The following is a 16018-nucleotide window of genomic DNA, read 5'->3' as shown; positions in this document are numbered from 1 at the left end:
CGGGGCCGAGTGGTCGGGTTGAGGGGTGGAGAGGTGCGGGGTAGGCAGGGGGGCGACGGGGTGGGGGTTGAAGTGAGGAGGGGAAAGTTCGGGGGGGCGAGGGGGACAGGACGAGGGGGGTGAGCGAAGAGAGCCACACGAGGGGGGCACTTTGTGAGGTAGGGGGTGAGTCGGAGCGAGACGCAGGGAGCGCGAAGGGGAGACGCGAGGCGCTGGGGGAGGGGGCTGACAGTGGTGGGGGGGAGGAGGAGGCTCGGGGAGACGCAGCGGTAGTGGGGGAGCGCACGGCAGCCCGCGGGGCCCCTTCGCCCGGGGTCACCGCCCCATGGATCCACCGCCGCCTCCGCGGGGACTTTGCCCCGTGCCGGCCGAGCGCCGCGGTCCGCCCGGCCGGGCTCACCCCGCGGGGAGCCACCAGGCCGCGCCGCCTCCTCCTCCTCCGCCCGGCAGCGGCGCCGAACCGGCCTCGGCTCGGCTCGCGGCGCCGGGGGGAGGCGGCGGCGGCGTCGGCCGCGGCCCTCCCCACGGCGGACTCGGGCCCACCTCGACCGGTGTCGAGGTAGAGGCGCGGATGGGCCGAGCGAGCGGCTTCGCGTGCGAGGGCCACCAGTGCTACAAGGAGAAGAAGTTCCGCGAGGCCATCGGCAAGTACCACCGCGCGCTGCTGCAGCTCAAGGAGGTGGGGGCCGACAGCGACGTTGCGGCGGCGGGACACGGAGGTGGTGGTGGTGGTGCCGGGAAGCTGAGTGGAGAGCAGAGGTCGCGAGTGGAGGCGATTGAGATCGACTGCTACATCAGCCTGGCTGGTAACTTCTCGCTCTGTGGACGGTGGGGGTGTCGGGTGTGGGTGGGAGACGGTGGTGCTGGCAGTTGTGGGGAGTGGTGGTGCAGCGGTTAGCGCAGTGCTGCGCTACCAACCCCGGAGACCCTGGTTCGATTCCCGCTCGTGGCCAACAGCGGTGACGATTATCTGAATCCGGTCCTGGTCGACTCGGCCTCAAATGAGTACCCTGGTGCGAGACCTAAAGACGGCCGGGCGTGGTGCTGGTCACCCACAACCCCCTCGTGTGCCACAGTGCCGGTAGCCTTCATATAGGTGGTGCCGCTACTCGCTCACAGCGCTTGCCCTGACAGCCTGTGACTGCAGGCTACACGGGGGGTGGGAGTCTGTGGCACAAGTCTGTCTCAGTCCGTCAAGCCACGGGCACCTGCTGGGTCTGTTCCGTGACCTCGTGCCAGCAGCGAGCCATCGCCCGCCTCACGTGGCCGCAAATGTGCACCTGGCCTGGCACGAGCGCCGTGGTGAGGTCACCGCCGCTGAATGTTGAACGGCGATTTTGTTGCTGTGGTTGTTGTTGCTGCTGCTGTTGTCGGGGATATCTTGCGTACTTGAACTAAACTGTTGTTTAAATTAGAGACGGGCATCCAAAGCAGCAGCAGTAGCGCAACAAACGCTCAGGTTGAACAACAACATCACGCATGGATGGATTCTGTAACGGGTGGTCTCAGTCTTGTCCTCGTAAGCCCCGTATTTCAGAATCAGAATCTGTGATGTGATTCCTTTGCAAAAGGTTCCCATTTGGTGTTTGAGCATCTTAACACATTCTGTTTTTTTTGCCAGAAAGAGTAAAACCCGTTATTTTTTAAATAATCAGAATATTTATTTATGCTGGCGGAATCCGATGAGCTATAAAGCTCTTTTTTCACAGATGTCCAGCAGGGGCACGTGGTAAGAACGTTACACCAACAAACAGTACACAAAGCACGATAGTAGTGCAAAGTACAAGTTAAACAAATCACCCAAACACAAACAAATACAACACTAAACCATCCTCATCCTACCCAGGCAAATCCCACTGAGGTATTGGATTCGCACTACCCAAAGCTGTCCCATTCTGCGCTGGGTTGGGTCTCCCAACGTCAGCAATTCTCCAGCTGTTGTTTGTTTCACCTGCTGACGGTTGCGTGTATTGCGATCGAAACGTCGTGATCTATTAATTTTCTCTACCCACGTGACTTTACCGAAAGAACCAAAGAGTATGGATTCCTGCAGTCACGAAAGCTTCAAATCAAGATTGGGTCTCCCAAGTTTAGGGACATTTTTCTTAAAAATAAAATGGGCCGTTTTTCTTGTTTAATATGGCAATGCCGTAATGGCAACACGGCTCGATACGACGGGTTGGTTCATACTGGACGATCTTCACCGCAGTCGTATTCACCCCCTCCACCCTCCCTGCATCACGGATGGAGAGATAATGCACGAGGCAAAGTGATATGCAGTCCCTGCAGATGCGGGGCGAGAATTGCGGCCTTGGAGACTACCGTCCCCTTAGTTCATAACCCCGAACCCTAATCCTAAACCCTGACCCTGATGCCCAAACCTAAACGCTTATCGTAAACCAGTGTTCTTTATTGGAAGGCCTCGCGGGCCACTGGCGGCCCTCTGGTGGTCTTTAGTGCGGCCTCTGTGGTGCGGCCACCCCCGACAAAACACAAATGGTGAGAACACCGCCACCACCATCATCATCATCGCGCTGCTGTCAAACCACAATAGTGGTTTCAAATGTGTGGCGGCTCTCACACTGGTGATGTCTCATCGGCAAACGTGGCGCCCCCTCTGAAAATTAGTGAAGAAAATTGCCCTAAACCATTGACCCCAAATCCATAACCCTCCACCATAATCCTAAACCCTTAACCCATAATCCACGTAATCCATATCTTCGTGACTATACACCCTTAACTTTAACCCAAACCTGCCTGTCACCAAACCCTAACTCTAATCTTCTCCCTTCCCCGGACCGTAAACTCTTACCGTGACCCCCTTAACTCGACACAAAATCTCAAGGAGCGGTATAGCGTCTTGTCGCCGTCGCTGACAGCCAAGGGGAATTCTGTGATTCGACACGCCTGCATTTCTATTTTTCCCCCCTTCAAATTTGACCGAAAATTGCCACCGCGGCGTTGGAGATGCCAATGATGTCCAATTGCGTTGCTTATTCTTTTGCCTCTTGTGCGTTTTTTCGTTACACGCTTCCTTTTGCTGTACTTGCTTTAAAACCAGGTCTCCCCTATAGCAAGGGGCCGTGATGTTATTATGATTCATCATCATGATTACTACACTTGCATACCCGGGAAAGCCTCACTGAGTCTCAATACATTTTCGAGGGAGGGTCCTGCCAAGTAGTTTTTGCGCTAGGCGAGGGGGCGGATGATGCTGTGCGTCATCCCAACTGAGTAACCTGCAGGCAATTCTGCAGCACTGGGATATTTTGGCAAGTACCAGTTACACTGTATCTGTTTTTATATATATATGGCTCTGGGAGGAAACCGCTGGGTCCCGGAGGAAAACCATGGAGAGAACAGGGGAGAGAACATACATGGTGGTGAGATGTTAAATACCTTGCCTGGTATACAGGAGGTTGTGGGTTCGATCCCGACCCTGACGCCTGCTGCTGTATATTTGGAGTTTGCGTGTCTCTCTCTCTTGATCATCATCACGGTGGCTAGGAGATGTTAACTACCTCGCCCGGTACACAGGAGGTTGTGGGTTCGATCCCGACCCCGACGCCTGCTGCTGTATATTTGGAGTTTGCGTGTCTCTCCCCGGAGTCGCGTTGATATTTTTCTGGGTCCTCCGGTTTTTTCCCCCTCCACATTTAGAATCAACATCACGCATTAGTAAGTATTTGGCTGCTAGAGATTTCCACGTGATGATGAGCTATCGTTTGTGATGGCCAGGTCGCTTCTGCAAAAAGAGCTACACAGCTCAGTAGGGCCCTTACCTGGTAAAATACAACATAGTTTGACAGTTTAAACTCCACAAATCGAAGGCACCCGAGTTGTAAATCGGGAAACAATACAAACGAGACAGATTAAAAACGAGACAAAAAAACAACGATAATTGCGTTCAGTCGCAACCCCCGAATTGAGACAATCGATGGGATTGGTGATGAGAATCGATGGACACTGCACGGGCGGTGTGTGTGTGTGCGCGAGTGATGATGGCAGTGGAGACTTATTGAGTGGAGGGAGGGATGGTGTCTGTATGATTGCTGCTGATGGGCGGCGTGGATAATAATAATGATGATGAGCTGGTGCTCTGCTGAGCGCTAGTTGCAGAGGTGGTGCGGTGAATGGTGCGGGGTGGTGGTAAGTGGTGGTACGAGCGGTGGCACACCTGGTGAGTTTTATTTTATGGCCTCGGCCCAACATTGGTGGCGAGTGAGTTCCGCCATAAACGACTTGCTGGTGTGGTGTGTGAACGTCGCCACTGGGGAGACAAAGGCGGCCGGGCATGGTGCCGACCTTCATAGGTGATTGCTGACAGCATTTTCCCCAACAGTCTGTTAAGGCTGTACTAGGGGACCTTTGTCTCCGATTGTCTTTGTGTGCGCCTGTCCTGTGCGTGTGTGCGTGCATGCATTTCTTCGTGTGTGCATGTCTGCCTGTGTGCGAGTCTGCGTGCCTGTATCTCTCTTGAGCGTCAACGTGTGTGTGTGTGCGTGCCTTTGTGTATGCGTGCTTATCTCTGCGGGCACGCATGTGCATGTCTTTGCTTGTGCGTGTCTGCACGTGTGCGTGCGTCTGCGGGCCGCCTGCGTGGCTGTGGGTTGGTTGATTTACACGTGGGTCCCTGGGTGTGTGTGATGATGATGCCTTGTGGGGTTTCTTTTCCGTGAAATCGTGGAAAAGTGGAATAGCGGAATGGTGGATTAGCGGAACGGTGGAACCGTTGAACTGTGTAACAGTGGACTGGCATGCGCTGTGATCTCAGAATGAGCCGGGGGGTGGGGACCTTGCGCGGTGGCTCCGAGGGAACGCTCAGGTGGCTTCGCCGCTTTATTTAGCATCAGGTGAAGAGCCCGTGGGGGGGGGGGGGGGGTAGTGAAGGGCCGTACCTCCCCTGCGAGGGAGCCCGTTGAATGCAACGCAACCTTTTAATTGACACAGGAAGAAAAGCATCTCAATGCAAGCCTGTGTCCCAAGCACCTCTGTTGAGCCCGGGGAGATGTGAGAGTTCTGGGATACGATGCTGAGGAAGAACGTTGCCAGTCATAGACGCAAGGAGTAGTGGAGGATTGTCTTTAACATTGACTTGAAAGTGTAGGGTAGAGTTTGTGTGTGCGCGCGTGCATGTACATTGGCCACGGGGAGGGTCAGTGTTGGACCGGTCACGGGCCTCCCCTAGGTTGACTCGGCCTCAAATGAGTTCCCGACGCGGAGTAAACATCGCGACTGGGGAGACAAAGGCGGCCGGGCGTGGTGCTGGACACCCACCTCCTTGTCTGCCATGCCAACCTTCATAGGGTGCTCGCTAACAGCACCTTGCCCCAACAGTCTGCTAAGGCTACGCGAGGGGTCTTTGGCTTTGTCTTTCTATGTTGGCCCAGTGGGGTGGCGCATCTCTGCCGCTCATCTCGGTCATTGAACCCATAACTACCTGGGGGCTGGTCCCGTCACCTCCTGGCAGCATTGAGCCTTCGGCACTTCACGGCGCGATTGCCTCAAAGTGCACTTGGCCTGGCACAAACGCCGTGGTGACGTCACCGCCACGTGTTGTTGAACGGCGGCCGTTGTTGTTGACGACGCTGCCTCTGCTGCTGCTGCTGTTGTTTCACGAAGGAGCAGCGGGAGTGGGAGTGCTCAGCGCATTGCGCTGTGAACCCAGTGAGCTGAGTTGATGAAGAGCTGAATTAGTTCTGGGCCTCCCCTAGGTTGACTCGGACTTAAATTAATACTCTGTGTGGTGTTTAATGCCTCGAGTTTGCTTGGCTACCGGCTAGTTGGGTTCCTTTTCCGCCCCAACAGTAACTCTGTTGCCACGTGAGCTAGCTGGGTAACTGGCTACACGGGGATTTTCCGTGGAACGATTTGGGACGTTGAATTGAATTAAAACGGCGGTGGACGCTCGGAAGGCGCGACAATAGATCCATAAACATAACAATGGGTAGATAGCGACTCTCAGCATCTGGGCACGATGAATACGTACAGAAGGCTGACCACGGTTCGTTTAATACGGCTCCAACGTTTCAGTTCTTGCTTCACTTAATGTAATTCTTTTACCGGAAAATGCTTCCAATCCTTAGACAATGTAAATGCACGCTATCTTGGAAATTTTTATTACGTAAAAAAAAGCGGATTACTTTTATTGAGCACCGGGAGGATTAGGAGAGGCGAATGAACGTGGAAAGCTGCGTCTTATTTTGCGTTGTAGAGCAGCAAAGGGCCCTCATAATTTATCATAAGAATGATTGATGGTAATAATAATCAACAAACTTCTGTCACGCCGTAACGTGGAAAGCTATTGCAAGGCCACGGAACGTGCAACGAACACATTCAATGCCACTCGCGAGTCCATTGCAGTGGGGAAGAGATGTGCAGTCACCCGTGGCTATTGCCGGGGTGGGCTTTTGAGTGAGCGAGTTTTTGAATGTGCGCAAAGTCCCTCGCTTAACGCACGGCGCTCGCGCTATCACACCATCACACGTTCACGTGCTCACGCATTTGGCTACGGCGTGTTTCTTCCATTCGGGAGCGCGCCGTAATAACGCGGAACGTGCGCCGTTATAACGCCATTTCTGAACGGCCGACGACGAACTACTTTCTTGAGCCGCGCGTCTGAGCGGTGCGGCGACACGGCGATGCGTCGACGCTGACGCTGACGGCGCACCCCCAGCTGCTTGTGCCGCCATCTCGGCCGCCGCCATGCGCGCGGTCCTCGGCCCGACTTTCCCGTCGCATCGAGAGCTTGCGATGTCAGCGGTCACACGTGCGCGAGGCTGCGCGGCCGGCCCCGCAATCGACCGCGGGAGGGAGTGGCGCGGAGAGTGGGAAAGTAACACCGCGGCGCGGGTCGCTTCGACACCGGTGCCCCCCCCTCCCCCGCCGCCTTCTCTGTCCACGCGGCGCGGCAAATCGTGAAGTCGATCGGCGGAGGGTCGCGTGTGGTGGGGTCCGGTTACGAACCCTCGGAGAGAGTGAGAGAAATGACCGGACTCAGGGCTCTATAATCTATAAACTGTTTATTTTTTTTATTTTCCAGGTAAGTGCCCACTTAGCTGTGTAAAAGCTCCCTTTCAGAAGTAACCTGACCGTCACAAAGGATAGCTCAACGAACCCAGGGTCTCGGCAGCTGTGGCTCAGTGTATCTGACAAGGCCATTGTGAACCCTGAGAGAGAGAGACACCCAGACCTCGAACCCGGGGTCTCAGCACTTCTAAACTATTTGTTTTATGAGGTATGGCCCAATGATCCCTGTAACTAATTTTGAGAAGCAACGAAGCTTCGTCTTTTAGCACGTGGAAATATATCGCAGCCAAATGCTCTAAACGCATGTTGGAGGGAAAAACCAGAGGATCCCGGTGAAAGATCCACACCCACGGCAAGAGAGAGATAGAGACACCGCAAACTCTAAATACACAGCAGCAGGCGTGGTCAGGGTCAGGATCGAATCCAGGACCTCCTGTATACCAGGCGAGGTAGTTAACATCTCCTAGCCACCGTGACGATGATGAGAGAGAGACACGCAAACTCCAAATATACAGCAGCAGCAGGCGTCAGGGTCGGTATCGAACCCACGACCTCCTGTATACCAGGCGAGGTAGTTAACATCTCCTAGCCACCGTGGCACTTCTGGCTCGGTGTCTCGTGGCCATTATGGTACCCTCTGATCCGCCCAGCCTCTACCGGCTCTTTGTTGACAAATTCGAAGTGCAGTCCTTGACCCAAGATTTAAGACCCCCCCCCTCCGCTCGCCCACTCGCTCGAGCAAAAAATAATGCAGCGGTGATAATTAAGGGGAGAGCTGGGGGATTTGAATTGAAATGAATTGGATGAGGATGATCATGCGTGGAGATCAGATAGGGATTGGGTTAATTGGACTGGATGAATTGTGCTCGTTGGCAGATAGGTTAAGCCGAGTGTAGTGCAGTGCTCTGAGTTGCTCATCCCGCTGATAAGCCCATTGTGGTTGAGTGCAGGCTTCCACGTGTGTGTTAGTGTGTGTGTGCGTTTTAGTGTGTGCAGGCGCACGTGTTAGTGTGTGTGTGCGCGCGTGTTAGTGTGTGTGTGTGTGTGCGCGTGTTAGTGTGTGTGTTTTAGTGTGTGTGTTTTAGTGTATGTTAGTGTGTGTGCGCACGTGTTAGTGTGTGTGTGTGCGCGCGTGTTAGTGCGTGTCAGTGTGTGTGCGCACGTGTTAGTGTGTGTGTGTTTTAGTGTGTGTTAGTGTGTGCGCGCGCGTGTTAGTGCGTTTAAGTGTGCGTGTCAGTGTGTGTGCGCACGTGTTAGTGTGTGCGCGTGTTAGTGTGCTTGTGCGCTCGTTAGTTTGCGCATGTGTTAGCGTGCGCGTGTGTCAGCGCGTGTCGTGAGCTTGCGTGTGTGGGGAGCGGTCGTGTGGCGGTGAGCGTGCTTGCGCTTCGGAACCCCGGGGGTCCGAGTTCGATTCCCGCTCACGATCAATAACAGTGGTGCATATTTGAATCGGTCCGGGGCCTCCCCTAGGCCTTGAAGGAACGAGTACACGGTGCGGCATGTGAACATCGGCACTGGGGAGACAAAGGCGGCCGGGCGTGGTGCTGGCCACCCACCCACTTTATCACCGAACCGGCCTCCGTAGGTGCTCGCGAACAGCACAAGAGCCGGTGAAAGGCTGCACGGGGCATCTTTGTCTTCTTGTATGAGCGTGCGTGTACGGAGAGCGAGCATGCGTGCGAGTTTGTTCGTGTGTGTGAGCCGATGTGCGCGTGGGTGTACGAGCGTGTGAGCGTGTTTGAGTTGGCGCGGGTCCGTCCATGGGCGTGCGTGTTAGAGCGTTGTCTGCGTGTGTGCGCATGCACATAGCCTGGCACAAGCGCCTTGGTGACGTCACCGCCACTTTGTGGCGAATGGCGGTTGTTCTTGTTATGCATGTATGAGCATGTCTGTTTGCATGAGTGTGTGATGGGAGCGGTGACGTAGCGGTTAGCGCGACGCTGCGCTGCGAACCCGGCGACCCGAGTTCGATTCCCGCTCACGGCCGACACCGGTGACAATTATCTGAACCGGTCATGGGCCTCCCCTAGGTCGACTCGGCCTCAAATGAGTACCTGGTGCGGTGTGTAAAGACTGGGGAGACAAAGGCGGCCGGGCGTGGTGCTGGCCACCCACCCCTCGTGTGCCGTGGCGGCCTTCATTGGTGCTTGCTTACAGCACTTGCCCCAACAGTCTGTTCAGACTATCCAGGGGATCTTTGTTTTTGTGTGTGAGCTTGTGTGAGTGAATGTGACTGCGTGTGCATGAATGCGTGTGTTTGCGTGAGTGTGTGTGTGTACGAGCAAGGGTGTGCGTAAGTAAATGTGTGTGGGTGAATTTGTGCGTGGAGCTTGTGTGCATAAGGGAATTCGTGAGAATGTGCATTATCGTGTGTGCACGCGCGCGTGTGTATGTGTGACTGTGTGTCTGCGTGCTTGGATATATGCGTGTGTGAGCGTGTGAGCGTATGTGCGTGTGTGCCTGAGCTTCTGTATGATCGTGGGCATGTGTATGAGCTTATGTGCGTTTGTGTGTGTGCCTTAAATGTGTATGAGCGTGTGTGTGTATGTGTGCGCCTGATCCTCTGTGTGGCTGTGTGTGTGTGCATGAGCGTGTGCGCGTGTCCGAGCCTCTGTGCGCGCGCGCGCGTCAGATCTGTCCCGAGTGTGCGCACTAGCGGGCGTGTGTACGTGCGCGAGTAGGATTGAGCAAGTCGCACACGAGCGTGCGTTCGTAAGGGACGTGCGCTTGCAATCAACGCTCGTGCATCCGTGCGTGAACGTACGTGTCGCGCGGGCGCGTCGCGACTGTGCACGTGTGCGCGTGCACGTGTGCACGTGCGCGCGTGCACGTGTGCGCGTGCACGTGTGCGCGTGCACGTGTGCGCGTGCACGTGTGCGCGTGTGCGTGTGCACGTTTCCGCAGACGGGCGAGCGGTGGGCGCCGTCGGTTCGCGTGCCGCCCTGCAGGCCCAGCAGGCCCAGCGACCGACCGGTCCCATTGACGGCCCACGCACCGAGCCAGTGGGCACCTCTTCTCCGAGCCCATCACGGTCCTCTCCCCCCAGTTTGCCTCGGCCTTAAACGAGTACCCGGTGCGGTGTGCAGGAGGCAAGGCCGGCCGGCCACGTCGCTCCCCAATGCGCACCGTGCCCGCCTTCACAGATGCTCGCTCACGGCACGTGGCCCAATAGCTACACGGGGGTGGTGGTGGTGGCGGTGGGGGGGACCATTGTCTTCGCACGTGTGAGGTCGTTTAATGGGTGGGTGCACTTGTGCGAGCGCGCGTGTACGTTTTGTGTGTGTGCGTGCGCGTTTCTTGTGTGCGTGATCGTGTCTGTGCGTGTGTTCGTGGCCGTGCGCGCGTGTACATTCTTGTCGTGCGAGTGCCGTGCTGTATAATGCAGCAGATGGAACCATCTGCTCGGTGAGGACGGCAGTAAACACACACGCACACTGATACACACAACAACAACAACAACAAATTCCGGCGTTCGCCACGAGGTAACAGTAATGTCACCACAGCGCTTGTGCCAGGCCAGGTGCACTCTGAAGCCACATGAACTGTGGGAGGCTTGCTGTCAGGAGGTGATGGGACAGACCCAGGTGCCACGTGTTGACTTAATGGGCCCCCCCACTGTGCCAATTTGCTGCCTTTTATTCGCCCGGCGCTCTCCTCGTTGTTCTGAGCGTCGCTCCACTGCCCTCCGATGTTGCTGGAGGGCGACTGCCTCCAACTGCCCAGTAGCAGCAGCCGCGTCCTTCACGAGCCTCCTCGTGAAGGATGCGGCCGATCTTGACACCGCCGGTACCGGTCATCGGCAAGTCCACTCAGCTCCACGTCCTCCTGTACCGCATCAGTCCAGCTCTTCTCTTGCTTATGCCGCGAACGTGTTTAGCTTCCTCTATCCGGTCAAACAGAAGTTGCTTTGGGGCATGCGGTGGCTGGGCATGCGGGCGATGTGACCCAGTCAACGCAGCCTCGTCTGCTGGAGGAGCTCACCGATGGGACTGCGTCCAGCTCTTTCAAGGATCTGTGAGCTCACACAATCCTGCCTGGTTAAACCCAGGATGGATCGTAGGCAGGGCCAGCCTGAATGTTTGAAACCGGTGTGAAGATGTTCCTTTTAAGAAGATCTCCGTTTCGCAAGCATAGAGAAGGGAGGGCACAAATAACCCCTGTATAGCCTTCACAGACTGTCGGGGCAAGTGTTGTTAGCGAGCAGCACCTATGAAGGCCGGCACGGCACACGAGGGGGGTGGCTTGCCAGCACCGCACCAGGTACTCATTTGAGGCTGAGTCGACCTAGGGGAGGCCCAGGACCAGTTCAGATAATTGTCACCGGTGTTGGCCGCAAGCGGAAATCGATCCCGGGTCGCCGGGTTCGTAGCGCAGCGTAACGCTAACCGTTACACCACCGCTCGACACACACGCACACACGCGCACACACGCGCACACACGCGCACACACGTGCACACACACAGACACACACGTGCACACACACAGACACACACGTGCACACACACAGACACACGTGCACACAGACACACGTGCACACACACACAAAGACAAAGATAAAGATCTCCCATATAGCCTTAACAGACTGTAGGGGCAAGTGCTGTTAGCGAGCACCTGTGAAGGCCGGAACGGTACACGAGGGGGTGGGTGGCCAGCACCACGCCCGATCGCCTTTGTCTCCCCAGTGGCGATGTTTACACACCGCACCAGGTGCTCATTTGAGGCTGAGTCGACCTAGGGGAGGCCCGTGACCGGTTCAGATAATCGTCACTGGTGTTGGCCGTGAGCGGGAATCGAACCCGGGTCGCCGGGTTCATAGCGCAGCGCGCTAACCGCTACACTACCGCTCCCCACACACACACAGACACACACACACGTGTACACACACACACACGTGCACACACGTGCACACACACACGTGCACACACACAGACACACACGTGCACACACACACGTGTACACACACACACGCTCATCACTTCGGCAATCCTCCGCTTCTCTCTCTCTCCCTTTTCCATTTTAGTTTGCGCTGTGGAGCTGCGGCGCTGCTCTCGGCCGCCCTAGGGCACGGCGCATTTGTTCTCGCGCGGCATCAAATATGAATGACGTCCATTAGGGGGAGCGTGCGTCTTGTGCGCGCGGCCAGCGCGGAGTGTCGGTGCGTGTGTGCATCTGTGCTTGTGGTGCGCGCGTGTGTCCGCGTGTGCTTGCGGTGCGCGCGTGTGTCCGCGTGTGCTTGCGGTGCGCGTGCTTGCGTCCGTGTGTGTGCGTGTAGCGGTTAGCGCGCTGCGCTATGAACCCCGCGACCAGAGTTCGATTCCCGCTCACGGCCAACACCAATGACGAATGTATGAACCGGTCCTGGGCCTCCACTAGATCGACTCAGCCTAAAATGAGCACCTGGTGCGGTGTGTAGACATCACAACTCGGGACACAAAGGCGGTCGGGCGTGGTGCTGGCCATCCCCCCCCTCGTGTACCGTAACGGCCTTCACAGGTGCTACTTGCTAACAGCACTTGCCCTAACAGTCTGTTAAGGCTACACGGGGGATCTTTGTCTTTTTTGTGTGGGTAGTGGTGGTGCAGCGGTTAGCGCGCCACGCTACGAACCCGGCAAACAGTGGTCCGGCAGCACTGCACCCCCAATGCCACTTGTACCACCACTACCACCATATCACTCGTATTGAAAATTCATTTCTTTTGAACTGCTTTTGGTGGCTAATTTGGTGTCCTTCCTCCGGCACCTCCGATTAGCACGGTTGGCTACGTACGGTGCGAAATAAGTTCAACGCACAAACATTCAAACCCGGCGACCCGAGTTCGATTCCCGCTCACGGCCAACACGGGTGACGATTAACTGCGCCGATCCTGGGCCTCCGCAAGGTCGACTCGGCATCAAACGAGTACCTGGTGCCGTGTGTAAAGCAGCACGGTGCAACGAGTGGGTGGCGCCAACCACCCACCGCCCCGTGCAGCGCGATGGCTTTAATTTGGGGCTCGCTAACTGCGCTTGCCCTAACGGTCTGTTTAAGGCTATGTGGGTGATCTTTGTACATGTGTGTGTGGTGCCGCGCGTCACGAGGGACCGTGTCCGTATCAAGGGCAGCGTTGGCACCGCAGCCGGGAGTCGCACTCGGCAGCCGTGACTGACGCCTCGGAGCCGGGTTGAACCTTGGGGTTTCGGTGGGTGGAGAGTGGATGGAGAGTGGGTGGAGAGTGGGTGAGGGAGGAAGGGATTAGCAGGGAATGAAGGGAGGGAGGGAGGCGAGGGAGGTTTGGCAGGAAAGGGAGATAATTTAACGGAGGGTCAGACATCAACGTTGGACCGCGATTGATGTTTGCCGCACAAACTTCATCCAGGCGAAAGAAGACTAGGAGGAAGGAGAGCGTGGAGGAGGGGGTTAGTTGGGAGGTAATAGGTGGGAGGCAGGGAACGAGTGAAGGAAGGAGAGGGTGGAGGAGGCGGCTGTGGCTGCGGGGAGTGGTTCAGGCTCAAGCGGACGCGTTGCCTCTCTCCGCGTGACAGCAGCGGAGGGCTCGCGTCTCCCGCTTTGCCGCGCCCGCGGGATGCCGCAGCGCCTCCCGCTTTTGACGCGCGACGCCGCTCTTCTTCCAGCGGCGCCCGGCACAGTCGTGTCGAGCCGGCCGACAGTGCGGAAGAGTGTGAAATGCAATCCCTTGGACATTTCGCGTTGTTATTTTTGGGATGCTGCCGCAGACTGCATCCCAAAACGTGCCGCGGTCATCCCCCGCCGTCACGCTGCCGAGACTGGCGTGACGCGCCCTGCCGTGCGGCGTTAACGGTGCGGCCTCGGCAAACGGTGGCTATGAGATGTTAACTACCTCGCCTGGTATGCAGGAGGTCGTGGGTTCGATCCCGACTCTGACACCCGCTGTATATTTGGAGTTTGCGTGTTTCTCTCTCTCTCTCCCCGTGATCGCGTGGATTTTTCTCCGGGTCATCCGGTTTTTCCCCCTCCACATTTCGAATCGACATCGCCATGCGTTCAGAGTATTCGGCTGCTGCTTGACATTTTCCACACGGTTGTAAAACACACGAGCACGCAACACGGAACGACTGCCCCGCTCGCACGAGACGCACCGATTCACAGCCTGACCTCGTCAGCAAGGAGCATAAACCATCACGTGAACTCCGTCATCCTCGCAGCAGCGGCTTTTGGCTAACCGTCGAAGAAAGGCGGTCACCGCATCACGCGGTTTCTGCGGCCGTCTGGAACGCTCTTCCGATATTAGGAAGCCACTGGGAGCCAAGTAATTTTAAATCTAGATTTAAAAACTCATTTCTTTGGAACTTCTTTTTGTGTTTAGTTTGTTGTCCTTCCCGCTCACCTCCGATTAGTCACGGTTGGCTACGTACGGCGCGAAAGAAGTTCAACATAGATAGGTTAGCACGGTTGGCTACGTACGGTACGCAAATGCCGAATTCGCGAATGCAGAAGCCTCGTTCCAATGGGATCATCGGGGTTACCTTCCTGGTACGAGTGAACATTGCGGTGGAATTGGTAAATGTTTAATAACGGTGACGACGATGATTAAATCAAAGAACAGTTGTTTTAATGATCACCTTTAATGACGACGATGATGTCTAGACGACGATGCAGGTGGTGGCGATGATGAGGACTTGAGGAGGATGACTCCTGGGGAGATGCCAGGGTGTTTCACAACAACGCCGCACCGTTGTTATCTTAGCACTCTGGGGGAGCGCGAGCCACAACGTTTCCCCTGATTGCATTCGCCGCCTTTTTACCGGACCTCGCCGTCGACCCGTTCACGCGCCGAAGTGTACCAACGAAGTGTACCAACGAAGTGTACCAACGAAGTGTACCAACGAAGTGTACCAACGAAGTGTGCCAACGAAGTGTACCAACGAGTCGACCGCAAAGAGCAAGTTCAGAGCGGGATTACTGCGAGGACTGCTGCACTATTTTTGACTTTTTATTTTACCAGAAGGCCCACTCAGCTGTGTAGCTCATTTTCACAAAGCGACCTGGCTATCACAAATGATAGCTCAACAAAGTGGCCTATAATTTGGACATTTCTATCAGCCGAATACTCTAAACGCGTTGATGTTGATTCTAAATATGGAGGGAAACACCCGGAGGACCCGGAGAAAAATTCACAAAGCGACAACGGGGAGAGAGACACCGCAAACTCCACATATACAGCAGCAGGCGTCAGGGTCGGGATTGAACCCACGACCTTTCGCATACCAGGCGAGGGAGTTAACATTAAGCGGGCGGTCGAGGGAGCGTGCCTAGAATTCGCAGACCGTTTCAAATGTGACCACATTCTACGCGCACCTCCCCGGTGTCGGTGGTTTGGCGCTGCCTGCAACTCGCGAGTTCGGCGGCTGTCGCGATTAGGTCATTTGTAGACTTTTAGCAACTCGTGAACGTGCGGAACTCGCGAACGCTGGACTCGCACGCAGCGAGGGCTTGCTGATGCATGCTTACTGGACGTACATCTGGCCGGCGTGGAAGAGGAGGCCAAAGTACGCACTGTTAGCAGGGGTGGGGTGGAGCCTCTTTTGGGGGCTCCGTCTATTTCAGGCTCTTCTGCCAGCGATGGCGAGAAAATAAATTTGCAGGGCTGTGCTTTATTTTTACCTTTTTTTTTTGTTCGCACGGTCCAGCTCGTAAGTAGAACCGGTGGTGGTGCGACGGACTACGCCCGTCATTTTGTCACTAAAATTTAACGATCTCCCTCTCCGCCCACTCCCTCCGCCTTCTCCAAACAGCGTGCCTGCTGCAAGCGGAGCTGGTGAACTACGAGCGTGTGCGCGACTACTGCCTCAAGGTTCTGCAGCGGCAGACGGACAACTTCAAGGCGCTGTACCGCGCCGGCGTGGCCTACTACCACCTGGGGGACTACCCCAACGCGCTCGCCTACCTGCGCGACGCTGGCACGCGGCAGCCTCACGGTGGGTGGGCGAGGCCCGGACTCCGAGGCCCCGGACTCCGAGGCCCCGGACT

At 56.2% G+C, this 16018-nt stretch overlaps 1 protein-coding gene across 1 annotated transcript in view; it reads left to right on the top strand.

The window, feature by feature from the left end:
* The first annotated feature begins 219 nt into the window (after positions 1-219).
* The window catches only part of LOC116953884 (tetratricopeptide repeat protein 9A-like), a 29093-nt gene continuing 13294 nt past the window's right edge, over positions 220-16018 (top strand). The window contains exons 1-2 of the mRNA XM_032974171.2: positions 220-806; positions 15784-15966. Of these exons, the coding sequence (XP_032830062.1) occupies positions 326-806; positions 15784-15966 (664 nt within the window). The 5' untranslated portion in view covers positions 220-325. The remainder of the gene's footprint in view (positions 807-15783; positions 15967-16018) is intronic.

The sequence above is a fragment of the Petromyzon marinus genome, chromosome 53 (genome assembly GCF_048934315.1).
Source record: "Petromyzon marinus isolate PM22_M1 ecotype Great Lakes invasive population chromosome 53, UKy_Petmar_22M1.pri1.0, whole genome shotgun sequence".
Classification (NCBI taxonomy): Eukaryota; Metazoa; Chordata; class Hyperoartia; order Petromyzontiformes; family Petromyzontidae; genus Petromyzon; species Petromyzon marinus.
Note: the sequence above shows the minus strand (reverse complement) of the source record. Positions and strands in the feature narration are given on the sequence as shown.